Source organism: Bemisia tabaci, chromosome 3, assembly GCF_918797505.1.
Source record: "Bemisia tabaci chromosome 3, PGI_BMITA_v3".
Lineage (NCBI taxonomy): Eukaryota > Metazoa > Arthropoda > Insecta > Hemiptera > Aleyrodidae > Bemisia > Bemisia tabaci.
The window spans coordinates 46,041,246-46,060,320 of NC_092795.1; the positions used below are offsets into that span (position 1 = coordinate 46,041,246).

At 41.7% G+C, this 19,075-nt stretch overlaps 1 protein-coding gene across 1 annotated transcript in view; it reads left to right on the top strand.

The window, feature by feature from the left end:
• Positions 1-19,075, top strand: part of LOC109030581 (Rap GTPase activating protein radish) — a 240,819-nt gene that overhangs the window by 113,708 nt on the left and 108,036 nt on the right. The window contains 2 exon segments of the mRNA XM_072298462.1: positions 7,983-8,339; positions 17,594-18,287. Of these exon segments, the coding sequence (XP_072154563.1) occupies positions 7,983-8,339; positions 17,594-18,287 (1,051 nt within the window).

Here is a 19,075-nt window from a genome sequence, read left to right on the forward strand (position 1 = left end):
GTAACTCTGGGTATAAAGGGACTCTACTGTAGGACGATGCTGTTCCACTCCACCGCTCTCTCTGTCACTCTCATCCCTCCCAGATCTGATGTAAAGACTATTATTTGGATTCGTGTAACCTATAACATCTTCAATTGTACCTATCATTTTAATACGTTAATGAATGTAAATTTATAATTTTCGAGACTTTAATAAGTTAATGAATGTAAGTTTATAATTTCACGACTTCAATACGTTAACGAATGTAAGTTTATAATTTTCAAGAATTTAAAATGTTTATTATTTACTTTTAGCTAAATCCATGTAATCTTTTTTGTTTTAGAAATAAAAATTGCAAACGGAACACTTTGTTTTTACGTTTATTTATCTGTTCAACTGGGTCGATATAAGGTTAGGGGTGGTGTCTAAAGCTCCAACACCGGTGGGTAGGAAATTATTTGTAGGAGTATTTTCACCGTTACGTTTCCGAAGATAGACTTGCTCGGTCGGTAGAAGCCCGGATTTCTAATCGAGTTCTTATCAGAACGGTCCGGGTTCGATTCTTAAGACGGGCGAGTCTATCTTTAAGTTTTCGAAATTTTATTCATGAATTTTAACGGCGTCTCGTCCATTAAGACACAAAAGTTTATTTTCTCTTTTTTTTCATTTTATCTATCAAGCGTGCCAGTAGGGCTCGCTTTTTGAAATCACTCGGATGTACCATGGTACAGCACACCGATCAACCAATGCTATTCAACGGGCCGTCCAAATATTTTTTTCCTCGGACCCGTTTTCTTGTCTTCGAACCATTATACTGTCAAGCCTTGATGGTCTCTTACCAAAAAACCGAATGAACTGCTAATTGGGAACCCTTGAGAACATTTTCCTGTCAAAACCGTATTATTTCATTTGACAAAAACCTCATAGAAGCTTTCTTACGCTCGGAGGACTCAACTCTAGAACCTTCTTTCCCGCCAAAACTGTTTAGCCAATGAGCGTCTTGCACTGCAAGTGCAATCTGTGATGAGCCTCGTGACTCTTTATACCATGTACTAACCGTGGCCCCTGCAGAAATCCACTCAAACCACTGCAGTTATCTCCCGATATAGCTTTGGGTGTCAGGTTTCGAGCAAGGCAATAAAAGACGGCGAGGAGAGGGTCGCCTCGTCGAACCTATTATCTTCCACGCCCGATTAACCATTCACCGTGACGCCAGGATCCACCAAATTTTCACAAAAATTGTTTTCCGTCTATTTAGCGAGTTTTTCCTTACTTTCCGTTAAAGTACAAATAAAAAGAGACCTCATTTGTAAAAATCGGCCGAATAGGAGAGAAGTTACAGTTCGAAATCCAAAGAGATTAACTCAACGCGATTTCGATGCACGGCAGTTCGCCCAAATCACGGTCGTGCGAAATGCCGCATATCAGCTTAAAATCAAGATAATTGGACGGAATCTTTAAAATCAATTTACATTCAACGTTCATGAATCAATATTTTCTCCCAAATTTAGCAAAAAGTACCAATTGATGCAAATGACAAAACGTGAAAATAGTAGGTTTGTGTCCAACATTTATATTCGGCACGCTTTTCCAACATATTCATGTTGGATTTTTCTGCTTGTTTATTATTTGTATTTATTTTTTATTCATTTCTTATTTTCTTCATTTTTATTTATTTAGGAAAACCGTGAAATTACACCCGGGGGGCTGAACGGAGCGGCAACGTCGCAGAGATGAAGGAGTCACGAGGTGGCAACGTCGGGCAGGTTCGGAACTTGTTCCCGGTCGCTCGAAGGAAAAGAGACCCGAACCGGTTCAGACTTGTCCCGGCAGGCTCAGACTCGTTCGGACAGCGTTCGATCCGAGCGCGGCTCTGCGCCTTTGATGCAGGTTTAAACCGGGCGTGGCGTGAATGATCGATTGTCGATATCTCGCCATTTGAAGCTATGGTAAAGAATCGATTATTAAAGTGTTCGCTGCGAGCACCCTGACAATCGATCTTTTTTCATAGGTTTAAATGATAGATCAATCGATAAATCGCGAAGCGGGCCACGCCGGTTTAAACTTGGTCGCACCCTGAACGGCGGCCGGAGGAGGAGTTGACAGAGGATCACCTGAATCGGCGCGGGAACATCAAAGTGCGGGTGGGATGACGTCATCCATTTGAGGGGGGTGTAGAGGTTAGGCTAGGTAAACGCCGTACTCTCGTAAGGTATGCAACCCGCGTATTAGCGCCTTACTTCCGTAAGGTATGCAACCCGCATGTTAACGCCTTACTCCCGTAAGGTATGCAACCCGCATTTCAGGAGGATCGTAAGGAATGCGATTCACAAATTATCCCTGACCACCGGCGAGGTGCGCGACCAACATGAGAACGCCTCCAGTCCGTAAGGTATGCAACCCGCATTTCATGGGTTCGTGAGGAATGCACATCACAAATTATCGCTGATCGTCGGCGAGGTGCGCGACCAACATAGGACGCCTCCCGTCCGTAAGGTATGCAACCCGCATTTCATGGGAGTCGTGAGGACTGCACATCACAAATTATCGCTGATCGTCGGCGAGGTGCGCGACCAACATAGGACGCCTCCCGTCCGTAAGGTATGCAACCCGCATATCTGCACCTTGCGTCGGCGAGGCACGCAACCCGCGACTGAAATGGACTTAGGTTAGGTTAGGTTAGGTTTGGTTAGGTTAGGTTAGGTTAGGTTGGGTTGGGTTAGGTTAGGTTGGGTTGGGTTAGGTTAGGTTAGGTTAGGTCACACGGCAACGCTGTACTTGGGTTAGGTCACACGGCAACACTGAACCTAGGTTAGGTTACATTTCGATACCTCAGGTGTGCGTAAGTCGCCATTTCCACTCTACTTGCGCAACCTCCTCGACCACTGCGCATCCTCCCGCGCATAGCGGTAGCAGGCCCGGAGCATTCTGTAAATTCACTCACTTTTATAACGTGATTTTAAAAAAACCTGGGTCCTTTTTCCAAAATCTGATTAGAGCGGGCTCATCTAGGGCCTATTACCTGTCGATTTACGCAAAAATCATGGAAATCGGCCCAGTAGAATGCTCAAACGAACTATGACAAAACACAAAAATTTACATTGTTTAAATGGGAGAATTCGCAACTTTACCACGTAATATAAAAAAACCTGGGCCATATTTTGAAAATCTAAAAAGAGTTGGCTTATCTAGAGACAATTGCCCGTCGATAGCCGCAAAAATCATGAAAATCGGCCCGGTAGAACGCTGGAACTAAGCGTCACCAGTTCTGCAAAATTAGGAGGTCTCGGAGCTTATAGTATAGATAGCTCGGGGAGCGGGTCTTTTTGCGTTGGAGGAATCAATACTAAAACTAATAATTATAATAAATTCAATACAACATTGAAAGTTTGGAACCTTTGGGCGGTCAACTCTAGCGAAAGCGCAAATAAGGATTAAAACGCGAGTACAGGTACGCGGGAAGGGGATGTCAACAGGGGAGACGGGTAGCACCTGTGCTTTAGGTGACGTAACACAGGCTTGTGTGACTTTATGCCCGGCTTTTCTTTAGAATGAAAAGTTCATTAATTAAAAGTTTACCGACCTGCCTCCTGTCGTCTGCTTTTCGATCGCTACGAGAAAGGAATCGAACTCGATCTTCAACGGGTGAGTAAAATCAAAGTATTGAATCTACTTCTACATTTTTCTAAAATCTGTATTGTGTTATAATAAGTCCAGAATGAACCTTTCAATATATTCAATAAGTATGCGGGCCTGCTTGCCTGTGTTATTTACTAAATAAGATGTGAGATCTGGTTCACCGAGATCAGGAAACCTGTTGCTAAAGCCAATTGTTAATCAATGAAACATGATAGCAAAAAGGAAGCGGAAAATGAAGATAATTAGTAATTCAAATAGTCCTTTCCGAAATTGCTTAACTGATGTAAGAATGAAAAATTCCCCACTCTTTCCTCCACCGGATTATCAATCAATCTATCAATGCAACAGGGAAACAATGAATCGATTCTGATGCTTAGTAAAAGAGAATAGGTAAGGGTTTTCGAGAACTCGTTGGCTTTGAATCTCAACTAAGAACTTAAAGTAATGACATATTGTGAGGAAGTAAATTTTCAAAACAACTTGGGTATGAAAGTTTAAAAGGCCGTTTTCTCTGGAATTGCCTTTATAATTTTGTTGCATCTTAGAGAGTAGGTATTCTTCGATGAGGTAAAATAGTGCGTGTCATCCTCAGCTTATGAGAGCATTTTTAAAAGAATTTTCGCGGTAATGTGATTTGTAAGAACCCAAATCATTTTAAACTGTTCGAACATATTTGGAATGACAAGTTTTGCTTGCCACTCACTGCTGCTTGACGCGCGCATTTCATATCCCGGATCTATAATGAACAATCTTACGCTAAGCTACTTGTTGAGCGCGTTGGAATATCGGTCAGTGCGCTCGTCTCCTATATGGGAGACCCGAGTTCAACTCCCGCCGGAGGAAATTTTTTAATACGCCTCAAGCATATTTTTCTCATTCCTACGAATTTTTTAAGTATTCCTGCTATCTACACTGTAAGAACTGCACTTCTAATATTAAATTAAACGGTTTATTTACGAAACAGCTCAATTGTCAAGAGACTGACATCGCACTCGTTCTCCTCCATATGAGTTGCATTTGGCTACTCTCGCTTGCGTTTACTACTCTCATCAGGTGACCAGTTCACAATTGGATCGCGTGTAGCAAAAAGAAACCAGCGCAATTACAGCGTTTTCAAAATTGTGCAACTTCTTCCTTACTTTTAAAAATAAGTCGATAAACAGGTATGTTACAAATTAAGGCCGCCATCTTTTTTCCGCCATCTTCTTGCCGACATCTTGAATTTTGATTTTGACTACAATTAATATCAAATTCAAAATGTACAGGTCAAAATACCAGGGTATACTGAGTTTCATGAAAATCCGGCGATAAACAAGTAGTTTCCAAATTATGGGCGCCATCTTTAATTTTTAAAAATTATGGCCACCACCTTCTTCCCGCCATCTTTGATTTCAATTCTGGTTAGAATCAACACCGAATTCAAATTCTCTAGGTCAAAATATAGGGTTTTACTAAGTTTCATGCAAATCAGTCGATAAACAGGTATCTAACAAATTACTGCCGCCATCTTCTTTTCCGCCATCTTGAATTTTGATTCAGACTGAAAGTAACGTCAAATTCGAATTTCCTAGGTCGATATACTGGGATACACCAAATTTCATGAAAATCTGCCGACAAATAGGTGTTTTGCAGTTTTTTTCTTAGAATCTTTAACTGCGATAGTCTAAACGGTGAACGAATCAGATAAGCCCCCCCCCCCCCCCCCCCGGGTCCACCATCCCTCTAAGTGCTTCTCCCTTTACTATGTACCATGGCTATCAAATTAATAACAACATTTATTTCAAAAATAGTCGAATATTCGGGAAAAAGGTTCACACTGATCGAAATTCCAGCCAAAATTTACAAAAAGTAAAAAATGTCAAATTTGACACCATTCCATAAAGGCCCTATAAAGGTCTTTAACCTTCAGTTAAATTTTGATGTAATATGTGTTTTCAAAAGAAAATTTCATGCTCTTTCCAATGGTACCAACAGTTTTGAGAGAAAAAATTCTTCCATTGCTGTATCTTAAAAGTTACAAACCAAACTTGAAATTTCAAGAAAATTCTAGTCTTTTTTTTCGGTGTCTGACCTCGTAGCTCGGCACCAACAAGTCAAAATTAAAAAAACTAATATATATTCGTGAGCAGAATTTTATACTCTAAAAAAACGACAGGAATGATTTTTTTCACTGGATGCACTAGAATCACGCAAAATCGGGAAAACGGTGACGAAGTCAACAATCAATTTATCCGTTATTTCAGACGGCCGCCATTTTGTCATACGCAATTTTGACTGTGTTCCCGAGGGGGGCTAATGGTAAACTTTTTTTTGGGGGCTCTAGACATGTTTTGGAGCGCTTTAAAACACAAGAGAAGTTTGTGCTAATTTGTCCGAGGTTAGACCCTTTTTTTGGCTAGATTGACTGGACTACTAAGAAATAATCGAGCTGGAACAGAGACAAGAGACCCTCCACTAGCCTCCTAGCGACAGGTGGAAGCTTATACTGTCGGGGTTTCAACAATTTCTTATGGACAATTACTAGGGAGCAACAGTCATCACCCTAGTTTCGGCTGTTGACTTACATACATGGTCAATGATGAGCTTCAAATGACGTCATGAGCCAAACAAGTTTCCCAAACGTCGGCCGTTTTCGGCTTGTTTGCAAAACGAAACTGCCAACACGTTGTTGAACATTAACCATGTAGGTAAGGCAACAGTAGAGTGCTGAAGTCCTGAAAGTAAAAGGTTCCACAACGGCCAAGATACTAGTGGAGGGTCTCTTGTCGCTGAGCTGGAAAGCAGTTTAATTTTGATGTATTAGTTCTGACATCTTGTTTTATGCTATCAGGAAAACAACCAAGCTGATTTTCGTGTGTACGGCGCCATATTTGTTCTAATTGGTTAATCAATTTATCGTTTCCTGATCAAAGGAACGTAACTTCATTCCAAGGATGCAAGATCGACTCGGAAGATTCAATTTTCTGAGAGGTTGTAGCTGTGCGAATTTGCAAAAATCGTTTCGATTCTTCCGCGAGATTGGAGAAAAAAACACCATAATTTTCAGACAGAGAAATCTAAGTTTTTCCTAATAAAAATGAACCATGGGGGGAAAAATTTTGCAAAATTGAAATGAAGTTATGCTCTTTTGTAAGGGAACTGACGAATCAACCAACCTGAAAACGTCATTGGAAAGGCCAAGGTGACGTCATCGTGGCTTTTCTGAATAATTCCTTTCCAAAGTATCGTGATTTTCATATATCCTCATTCTGTCTCCTCTATAAAATAATGACGTCATCATCACTGTCTTTGCTCAGTGGTTCTAATCGGTTGATGAATTGACCAACTAGACATTTTCATTGAAAATCCAGAATGACGTCACAAAGACGACTTTTGGGCGTATTTAGCTGAATAAAATTATATGAAAATGAATTAAATCAAAAGAAACTTCTTGCGTAGGTTTTGCATGCATTACTAGTCCTGTTTAGAGTAGCTATATGGGGAGAATACGGGCTAGTCGAAATAATGAGCTCTTAAGGCTCAAAAGGGCAGCCAACCGTCCACGACCAAAAAACAATAGAAAAGCGCCCGCGCCGCTGCCAGTCTTCACATTAAAATATTATTTATTATATTCCAATATTTTCCAACATCGCCACGAAAGTTCATAAATGAGCAAGTCCGCAAAAATGAGTAAAATGCAAAAGCTACGCCAAATACATGATTTTCAAACAAGGAGTCGTAACAATTGTAATGCCATATCATTCCGGATAATTGGAGTCACAGGTGCAGCCTTTTTGAGTTCTAAAGCTTTGACCTAATCTCCAAAAGGACGTATTGAAATGAAAAGGAACAATATCCATTTTAACATGCGCCCTGGGATCCCTGAGAATACATGTAAGACAGGGCTCATGTCACAATGGATATAGAGTTCCTTCTCACTTCAGTAACTCATCAGTTTCATCGATGAGCCTCTTTGAAGCCCTTGTGGCCTGGTTACACGCTCAAATTTCCGCCAAATTCCCGTCAAATTCCGATCAAAATGATGACCAAGATGGTGGTCGAGAGTTACCTAGATTGATGAGTAAAATTAATTAAAACAGCGTGTTGATTGAAATAAGCATGAAATAAGCACGGTTGTGTGGAAATCAGATGAAGGATGAGCCCAACAGCTCCATCATCTACCATCAAATTTCTGCAGGCCGCAGAAATTTCATGGTAGATGGTGCGCACCAGTCACCATTTGATCAGAAATTGATGGAAATTTGAGCGTGTGACCAGCACACTAGTTTGTGCAAGGGCTGGTTGTTTTAGCGGAGGGTCTCTTATTTGGTCTCCGATCATGACATCATCCGAAATCGGATTTTGATTTGATTTTTTGATTTCAGGCGGAGGCGCTGAAGTCGCACCGGGAGGACTCGAAGGAGTCCTCGGCGGCGCTGCCGGTGGTGACGACGACGGTGACGAAGGTGGACGACTCGACGCAGGCGCTGCCCCCGCCGACGATCATCACGTCCTCGGTGACCCCGCCGCCGACCTCGCCGATCGCCCCGCCGACCTCCATCGTCATCCCGACCCCGGTCCTCGCCGGGACCCCCGTCCCCGCCACCACCACCGCCTCCGGCACCGTAGCCACCACCACCTCCGCCGGCTCCGCCGCCAACACTTTCACCCCCGTCGTCACGCCCTCCGCCACCACCCCGACCCACCCTCTCGTCACCACCAGGCGAGACTCCACCACACAGGTAAGAACCAGTATTTCTAACTGTCGCTCAGTGGAACGAGCTCATAGACGAGGCCGGACACAAAATTTATGGCTAAAATTGCAGATTTTTATGTTTATTTCGTCACATTTTAAATTACAAGGGGTGCTTGTAGCAGACAATTTTACGAGAAAACCAATGAAGCCACTCAAAGTTTAAGAACCTCAAAGTTTTGTAAAAACGGAGTAATAGGCGTGTAAAGTTCCCAAATTTTGTCCGACCTCTTCTATTGACTCTATCCACTGTGTGTCGTAAGGCAAATGGTCCAATCAGGCATTTTATCAAATGCTTAGGCAAATAGTCAAATGGACCGCGTTAAGGAGAAATGAACCAAGCCACATCAGTTATTGCCTAAAACTGAGCAATGGAATTTATGACAAGAGAACGTTTGTGCGGATACATACATTAAGCCGCTTTTATAGCGCAGCCTCGCGCTCTGCGACGCCCAATTGCTATTGCCCCCTGTCGCCCCTAAACACCTTAATGCCGCAATCAGACGCTGAATTTAGCAGCTGAATGTGGAAGTCAACAGTCATCGCCCAACGGCTGAAATTTAGCAAATTCGAGTTATTTTCATCCAGATGTGTATCAAATCTACTTGAATAGTTCAGACAAATTCAAAATTGGTCCGATATGGTTGCTGAGAATCGTTGCTACGATCATTGCGCGTCACGCGCAAAATTCACATGACTTCCACATTCAAGCCACATTCAGCTCCCACATTCAGCGTGTGATTGCGGTGCCAGATTGGTATTCTAATTGTTTTTCTTATTTTAGACAAAGTAATTTATTGCTCTTGTCAAAAAGAAATCTCTGTAAACATTAGGATCATAGGGTAGTATTTTAAACGATTTTTAGCGCGTGAACGATCATTTATGTTGAAAGTTACAACACAGAATTTTTGGAAATTTAACTTTTAAATGTATGAGGATCATATAAAGGGGAAGGAATTAGAGATATAGAGATATATAATGCGTGGATTTAATAAATCATCTTTTCCAAAATATTGAAAACTAATGAGCTTTTCGTCATAAATTTACAAAATTTCATAAAATGTCAATATTTGACTATCTGCCGCTAGCAATTTTATCAGATGTTTGATTTAACTAATTGTCTGCGACGTATCCAGACTGCGAGGATGCCAATATAAGATTTTCATGGAATGGATCTGTTGCGCGCAAGAGATACAACCGTGTAAATAGATTTCTGAGAGGTAAAATGACACAAAAATCAAGATGAGAACATTAAAATTGTCTAAAATTCACTCCTTTGTGCCCACTCTGCGTGGTTTAGAACACGCTCTCTCAAATATCCTGTTGAATGAACCTTAGAGGATCACCCTGTACCAATACTATCGACCATTGTGCCGATTGCTATCTTAAATAATTACGCTGCAGTAATAGTGGTCCAATCTAATAGCCAGGAGTCCCGGTCTTATGGCCAAACTCTCCTCCTCTCTGTAAAATGCCTGTGGAATGTGGGCGGATGAGGTAGAAAAACTCACGAAATCAAACACTGCCCATTTTACTTATTCGGGAGGGAAACATCGGGAAACCCCCGCTTGTTTATATATTCATGATATCTCACATTTAACGGATGATCTGCTTTATGATTATCGAGGAATAAAGTGGGTTAATAGGTACCACTACGCAAGATGAGCCGCCTAATCGAGTCGGGATAAAATATTCAGAGCCCCTCGCGCCCTTCACGGTTCCGAATAGGTATTTTTATCGGCAATGGCTCTTTTAAGATGGATTTTTTGCGTGATTTAGAACCAAATCGAGCAGGAAATCAAACCGAGCTGGATTCTAGCCGCCTCTCAATGGCTTTTTTACCAATGTTGCTAGTTTGCCGTTGGAGACCCACGAATTGATTTTAAAGAGATTGAAGTTGAAGCTGTATTTATCGGATGCATTGTAGCTGATAATTTACCTTTGTTTTCCACCGATCATGTTGATTTTAGATTTTGACGATCTTGACGATAGCTAGAGATTAAAGGTTACCAACGTGACTTAATAAGTTTTAAATAAGTGTTTACCGTCTGACCTGATGCATGATCTCGGCCAGATCGAAATAGCTATAGTCAAGATCGTCAACATGTAAAATCACGTGATCGGGAGAAAAACAAGGTGAAATTATCAGTTAAAAGGAGATGATATCCTCTGAAAATGATATTCATTCGAACGGATAAACCTATTGGGAAACTAGTTATTTGGTTCACAAAAGCTATAATGCGTAATAGTCTGAGACGAGACCAGTTAATCTTACGCAAAGGCAAGGTACTAAACTAAGACCAATTGATTGACCGTATGCATGGGAATATAATTGGACTTGGATCAATTCGATTTGATTTTGGAGAAAAAGTATTTAATTCCTTGAGGTTTTAGGTGAGAGGTTTTAGAGCTCAAAAGAAAAACTCACCGATTAGGAGATACACGCAATAGGAAGAAGGAAAAAGAGGAGAAAAGTTCCATAGTAGTATTCTGGTTAATTGCAGTATTTTGACAATTTTTGTTTCGTGTCTAAATCCCTTCGGCACGCAATTGCCAACTTTTATCATGTTTATTTACTATTAAACGGTTCTGAAAATTATTTTCAACAGTGCTGTGTTGTGAAATTTCCAGCCTATTACGTGCAGATGCGAACAAAAAATTAGATTCTTGAAGTAAAATTTAGACTTAATTTCAAAAGACCCCTCCTCGGAAAAAGTCATGTTACCCTGAGGAGACGTCACAACATATTATTGTCTCTCAGATTCCACGGGTATATTTGATTTTAGGTTCTTGTATGATGCAAAGGAATTTTTATCAAAAGAAACTGAATCTTGCCAAAGGACGGATACAGGGTTGAATTCTTATAAAATACACGTACAGCAAGTAAAGTTCCAAACGTACCGGAAAATAACAACACGTAAATAAGATTCATACGCTGAACTGAAAACCCGCGCGTTTGGCGAGAAACTTACGAGAATATCAAAAGGGTCCCTGATCTAATTTAAAGACTGAGCATCGTTTTCCTCCTGGGTTGTCAAATTGAGAAAATATTTAGCGATTTTTTGATCAACATATATATTTAGAGTTCACATCATCTGAAACTCCTAACAATTAGACGCACCCACTATGACAGTAATGGCCTTTCAAGTTTCAAAAGCATTTTTCAAAATAATCGTTAAACGATTTTTTTCCAGGACTTTTTGGCTATTTTTTTTTTTCAGTAAAATGTGCGTCCAATAAAATATGGTTTGATAAAGTCTTCGTAAAATTACTACTTTTTGTTAAAAAGTTTTTTGACATTCGATCAAACTTTTTAAGCGTTGAAAAACCATAGTAGATTTTTCAAGAGGCTTTGAACACTTTTTCACGTACATTTAACATCTCGTAAATTTTATTAAAAAAAAAAATTGGTTTCCTCAAATATAAATTTTAATTGATTTTTTCAAGAGTTGTTTCATTATAACTTTAAAACTTTCGAGTTTCTTATAAGTTCTTTCTAAAGTCGTTGCTTCAAGGTGTTTCATTTTCATCGTCTTCTTTGCGATGCTGCGCTAGCTGATCGTTCATAAATCCATAACAGACGGAACTATCTTTTGAAGTATCTAAAAATCTAAGATTGTGGGGATTGAAAAACATGTTATACCACCCACGGTCGCTTTATTACTTGTAAATTTACATTTCTCCAGCGACTTGAAGCTTATTTGGGCCGAGATCCTACCCCAGGGTAGAATGTTGAAGATGCTCTTACTTTCATGTTGTGCGGAAGCAAAAACGAGTTCATACTTGGAAAATAAAACAGTCTTAATCTTAAGAATATGTAATTTGAAATGCAGAAATTACAAGTTGAGACGTGGTTTGAGTCAAAATCTATGTCTATATGAGCTTTTAGATCTTAATTACTTTTTTTCGGAAGACAAATGAAGACGTTGGATAAGCAGCTGGAATGTTTAAAATCAGCGTGAGAACTCTTGAATAATAACATGAACGATTTATCCATGAATGTAACATAATTCCAACAAAAAACCAACAGCCGGCGCGTTTGAACAAACATATTTGACGAATTGTCACGCACATTTTCAACATTCCCGGTGTTGACTCAACATCCTTTCTAAACTATGTGAGCGTGGATGTTAAGAAAAGGGATGCTGGGTTTGACACTCAAGCACCCGAAAGTCATTACGCCGCCATGAATATTTAACGCAGTTCGAAACTGCAATTCTTGCAAAGCGGGTAAAATTCGTCAACTTGGGCTGCCGTAACCAAGCGGAATTCGTCAGTTTACTAAGTGTAAGCAATTACTCCACGCTGTGCTCATCCTCCCTGTTGTCAGATGAACTTAAAATTCATTCGATTTTCATTGCATGATTGGCAGTGGAATGACATGCTTTAGTTGGCAATGCGGATTGGAACTTGTAACGGGCGATCACTGGGACGTACAATCGTTTGGCAATCGAAAGCAGTTGGAACAAACATACTTCAATGCTGCATCTTAGCTCATTAGTTCCATTGATTGATTTTGACAAGATAACCGGGGAATTATTATCAGGGCTTTATTTCGAGGATACGGATCTATAATATAATTCGTATGCAAAGTGTGTACTTATTCCACAATTTGTAGAAAAATATAGGAGGCAAAAAGTCGGAAACAATAATAAGATCATTTTTATTTCATTGAACTGCGTTTGAATGTTACGATGGATGTTGAGCTTTAAAACAAGCGTTTTTTCCTAAGTCAAAAGAAAATAGAATTTACAAGTCAGATACAACTTAAAAGAAAGTATTCAATCCTTAGAGCCAAATTTGAGGAGCTAATGAGAGTGTAAAAGAACAATTTTTACACATTCGAACTATAGCATTGGATTACTCCGGAAAAATGTTGAAATACAGTAAATCGCGAACTTTTGTGCGCCTTCAATTCTTGATATTAAACTGTTTTTCGAGTAACCAGCCCATTAAGTAGTAGAAAAGAGAGCCACTGAAAAAATACACTTACATGTTGCTCTGAAGTATCAAGAAGAATTATGAAATGGATAAAGAGCGCCCGCCCGGAAGGGTGATACAATTTGTTAGACACGACGAAAGTTGAGAGCGGAAAAGTTTCCTCTGTTAAAACGCCTGCAAGAGGCGATGATACAAAAAGCTAGGCAACATCCTGAACTGAAGGCATCTCGCAAATAACGATTACCCGACACTTTTAAAGCGCCTTCAAATCCCTCTGATACAACTTCTCGTGCTCCGTTCCCGGCACTGCATGCAGAACGCATGGATCTCTCAGTATAGAAACTCTCGCCTGCTGGCGTTAGTTTAATTCAGTTACAGCCAAAACTGCTCGTCATAGAAATAACTTAAAATAAGCTAGACACTAAATATTTTTAGCATGAGCATTTCAATTATCGCCATTAATGGGGACCAAACTAATAACATTCTACTTATTTTCTTTCCCTCCAGTTTTTTTTTTTTTTTTTTTTTTTTTTTTTTTTTTTTTTTTCACTCGACTGACGGTTTGACTGCCTAATTTTATAGCTCACAATATTGAATTAGCTTACTATTCCAGCATTTTTTCCAACAATGATTTATCGGACTTTATATATTTAATAGTTTCAAAGGGATTTAAAGAAATCACCGAGCCAAAACCAAGAAATACATATTAAAAAACCCTCCTCACTAATTTTAAAATGCCGTAAACTAACAGAAAATCACAAGCCTTCAACAGTAGTAATTACTGTTTTTTATTAAAAAGCATCGAGTATACAATTACATATAGCTAAATGTATCGTACTTTCAGGAATTTTCAAAGATATAGTTCTTTGTAGATATCTAAATTGATTTCAATTTTAAAACAAGCGCGACAACGAATTTCATTGCCCAACTTATATTTCCTACATCACATAATTGAATCGCATTTATCAAAAAGGAACTAACTTGATTACCTTGTTTTCAAAATCGGACAACTTCTTTTGTTCTTTTAATAATACCGAACTATGCATGAAGTATTACAATTAACACAATTATTTCCCATTAAAACCAATAATTTTTTGGTGGGGTGCAAATACTATTTGCTGAGATAGGAGATTTTTTAGATAATTAAGAAGACGCGACATTTCAACAACACTGTAATTGCGTTGGTTCCTTTTCGCTAGATGTAATCCAATTGATACTAAGGAGGAAATCAATCTATTATCATTTACGCTTCATTAGATTTTTGAAAGAGGCTTAAAAAAAAAGCGACACAGAAGTAATTTAAGACTATCTTCTTCTAATAACTTACCAACGATCAACTCTCTCGGGTGACGCAATATTGAACTAAACGCTGAGTTCTCTCCTCTCCCTCGCAGCACCTTTCATCGAAGGCCCATGGGGCCATCTTGCGTCACCTGTCGCCAGGCTGTCTGGCAATACCTCCGCAATCGCTCAGGGATTTGCGGAAGCGCCGGCGCCTAGAGATTTTGATTTGATTTCCGAGATTTGATCTCTCCGTTATCTGATTCCTCCACTCCTGACCCACATTTTCGGGTGTTAGGGGTGACCACCCATGTCGAACTTGCGGAATCAGTGCACACGCGTCGTCCTGTTGTGCGGTTCTGATCAGTGGCGTGGCGTGCTTTGCGATATATCGATTGTTCTGCCATTTAAACCTATAGTAAAGAATCGATTGTTAAGGTGTTCGCTGCGAACACCCTTTCCATAGGTTTAAATGGCATAACAATCGATGTATCGCAAAGCACGGCCACGCCACTGATTCTGATCCATGGTGACACATGGTTGCCTAGTGATTTTCAACGAGGAGTTCGAATCGGAGATCAGATTTGGGCTTCCATGTACTAAAATATTATCAACATCTAGGACCGTCCTTAAATTACGTGAGACACCCTTTTACTCCCCCTTTCCCGCCACCAATCATCGAAAGGGGGAAAACGCATGATAAAGTGTTGGAACAAATTGTTGCTGTTTGAAGCATCGTATTAAAGAGAAATTTATTTCAATGAGTACTACAGTGGGGCACTACTAATAGTAGTAAAGGCAACGTATAATAATAGCACATATACCTTAGTGATGGTCTATCATACCACAGTATGGTACGAGGTACCTCAGTATGGTTCACGGACTAAGCATCATTAGTTCATTTACGACTATTCGTGATTTTCCATAAGAACCACTGATTGGTTTATAAGCCATGGATTTTTCTCCGTGTGGACCTTTTTTTGATTTGATTTATTTTAAATGAGCCGACCTTTATGTTTCAACAGCGAACCTTAATTTTCTTCAAAATCGGATCATTTTGAAAGTCATATTACAACCACAGTTTTCACTTAAAATATTGTTTCGAGATCGTTTTATGTCGCGTTCACGCCCATGTTGTCCAGCAGCCCAATTTGCCGACCATACCCCCGAAACGCGGAACACGTGAACATAAATCTAAGGCGATGAATCACGCTACTCCCTAAATTGTCGGAGTGATAAAGAGCCTCAAGGCAGCGTTGCTCCAGTAACACAGTGAAAATTCGGAAACTGTCGTTGCCGAAGAAAAAGGGGCTGGGGGTAATAACGAAATGAAACTCATCAAAACAGAGCGGAATGATAACCCCTGGCTCGAGAGCCAAATCGTTCGCAACAACACGGGGAGCCGCAGGTTTCCCAACTCCATCTGGCGGCGATGTTGCACAACTGTATTCCTCCCTCTGAAAAACAGCAGCTGTTCGGCTTGTAAACAATTTATTCCGAGCAGCCCGGCGCGTGCACTCCGTTTCACCCGGAATGATCTCTCGTGAAAACTGTTGTTTCGTCGTGAGGCAGGGTTTTCAGCCAAGTTCGGCTGTCCATTTCCGGTTGCCAGGAAATCATGAATTAAAATCAGAACATGCGGGATTAATTAGACACATGTTCACGATCCAATATGATGAACATTGGCGAATCCAGCAAATTGACAACACTGTTTTCCTCCATTTAAACCTATGAAAATATATCGATTCTTGGAGTTGCCAGGTATAGATCATTATCGATACATAAAATAGCAGGTGAGATTGTATCGATATCGATTGGTTCAACATGTGAACATAGCCTCGAAAGTCAATCGAGTAATCTGAGGGAACGGGCTTTTTTATTCTTATGAGTACTAAATGGCATCGCAAGGTGAAATAGTTCGGAATTTTCTCATATTCAGCTCTACCGACTGAAACGCAGAAAGTTTTGTTTGAGGTTATGTTCTATTGTTTTGAGCCAAACGATACATCGAACCACTATCAAAAACGATCCATTCCGACGAGAATCGATTATTTAACACATGTTTAAATGGAGGATCGCACGGAATGTAACGAAAGAATATGAGCTATGCAAAACGATAATCCGGGTATCGGAACTTGGCTGATTTGAAAACGCCTTCAAATGGGGCGTGATACCTCACGCATTCCGGAGAGTTCAAATAGTTGTATCATCGCGCCTTAGAAATGCGACGGAAATTGCAATTGAAATAGCCTCCATGCACGCTGGGCTTGTCGATTTCCGTTAACATTTTTGCAGTCATGAATGCCCTTAAGTGCGCTTCAGCTAGAATTGTACATAGCAAATGGGTAATTTTTATAGGAGGATTATAAATAAACAAGTGGTACGGAAATGGAAACAAAATAATATGAACTATGCAAACGTAATCGGATCGAACTAGGCTGTTTTGAAAACGCCTTCAAATGCGGCGTGATACCTCACGCATTCCGGAGAGTTCAAATAGTTGTATCATTGCGCCGTCTGAATGGAACGCAAGATTCAAATGGAAATAGCCTTCATGCAGGCTCGCACATCCCATCTCGGGCCCTGGTACCAGTTTTAAGGCCCGGCCCCAAGCACGGAGGGGGGGGGGGGGTTCCGAGGGGTATCCCCCGAGAAATTTTAGAATTTATACGACTGTATAGACTGTACGACTATAGACTGAAAATCTATTCACCTTTTGCGAAATTTTTAGGGTAAATTTTTCATTTTTTCTTACGAAACAAGGGTTGTATGTGAATTCGTAGTGGTTTTTCACGGGTAACACGGGCCCGCCGGGTACCAGGGACCCAGTATCCCCCCCTCCTTGTGGCGGGCCTGGCTCCGGGTGCTACACGTGAAATTGTCAGCCTCTGAGCCCGGAACGCGGACGATATGTCTATATAGACCGTAAGTACGACTTCCACGGTCGGAGTCTTTCTTCCAGTGTGAGATCTGTTTAATCCAAATCCTGATGTCAATCAATTTTGCATTTTCTGATTCCAGGTCTACACGAAAAACAGGCGGGACTCGCGCGTGCACGCATCGCCGGAGCGCCACGCGACGAAAGAGGGCAGCAAGTACGCGCGCCTGACCCGACAATCCACGGCCATCGACGAGAGCTGCCTTCCGCCGGGCGGATGGGGTCGCCGCGGCTCTCAGCCGACCCTCGGGGTCGACGGCGAGGACGGGAACCGGAAGGCCCGGCGGGACTCCCTCACGCCGGACTCGGCGGTCGGCCGCCGCGACTCCCGCACCCACCTCTCCCCGGACCGCTCGACGGAGCGCGACACCTCCCCCGGGCGGACCCGCCGCGGGAAGCTCCGCCGGCAGTCGACCTCCATCGCGAACCGCCGCCGCGGCTCCCACTCCCCCCGGTCCCCCGAGTCCTCCTCCACCTGCTCCTCCCGCGACGCCTCCCCCTGCAAGTCCAACTGCCCCATCGTCTCCGCGGCCGCCGCCCCCGTCATCCGCCGCCAGTCGACGACCGAGGAGATCCTCATCGCCCGCGGGTTCCGGCGCCAGTCGACCACCGACGAGATGATCCGCTGCCGCAACTTCCGCCGCCAGAGCTCGCAGTCGGACGACGTGTGCCGGTACCGCGGCCGGCGCGACTCCAGCGCCCAGATCACCGATGGAACCATCCACACCATGACCGTCGAGACCACTAGTACCTTCTTCGACTCCAGCACCCAGACCGGTGAGTCATTTTAAATATTTTTCTTTAAGCCCTGGATATACGATCAAATTCCGAACCAATTCCGATCAAAGTAGACATGCTGATGACTGGTGGTCACCATCTACCATCAAATTTTGACGGGCCGCACTTTTTTGTTCAAAGTAAGAGCAGAACGGAGTGCCACCATTCATCACTTCCTGCCACAGGAAACAATTCTGCCAAGTTTTCATTTTAAAATGAAGCAAATTAATTAGTTTAAGACCGATGACTCCCGACACTTTGATGCTACTTTGATCGGAATTGGTTCGGGAATTTGATCGTCTATCCAGGGCTTTAGGCGAACTTTCACGAGTAGAATTGGTTAAGTTTTGACTGGAATATGGCATTTCGAAGCAGTAGGTATGACCCTCGGGGGAGAAGGGAATTAGCATATCCTGAGAAACTAAAATGCCACAGGAGGTCAGCCAGCTGGGTCATCCTAATGGTCATCGCTGCCTGGCCTGGTTCAGAAGGTCCCGGGCTCGAATCTCGTTAGTGGCAACATATTTTCACGAAACTGACCCATCGGTCCGCTGAAAGACACTCCACTCGACCTTACTCGTTGAAAATCCGAAAGGCTCAGATCATGGATGCGTCCATCGCCCTACTGTCCGCGGACATTCTGTAACGTCTATAGGTGGCTGTAAATTCCATGGTGGATTATCATGTACATAAAGGCCGTATTTATGATAGTTACGTAGGTTTTAATTAAAATAAGGAAACATTTCAGTGATATAGTTGTCACGGAAAAACTGGGCTGTATTTTGCAA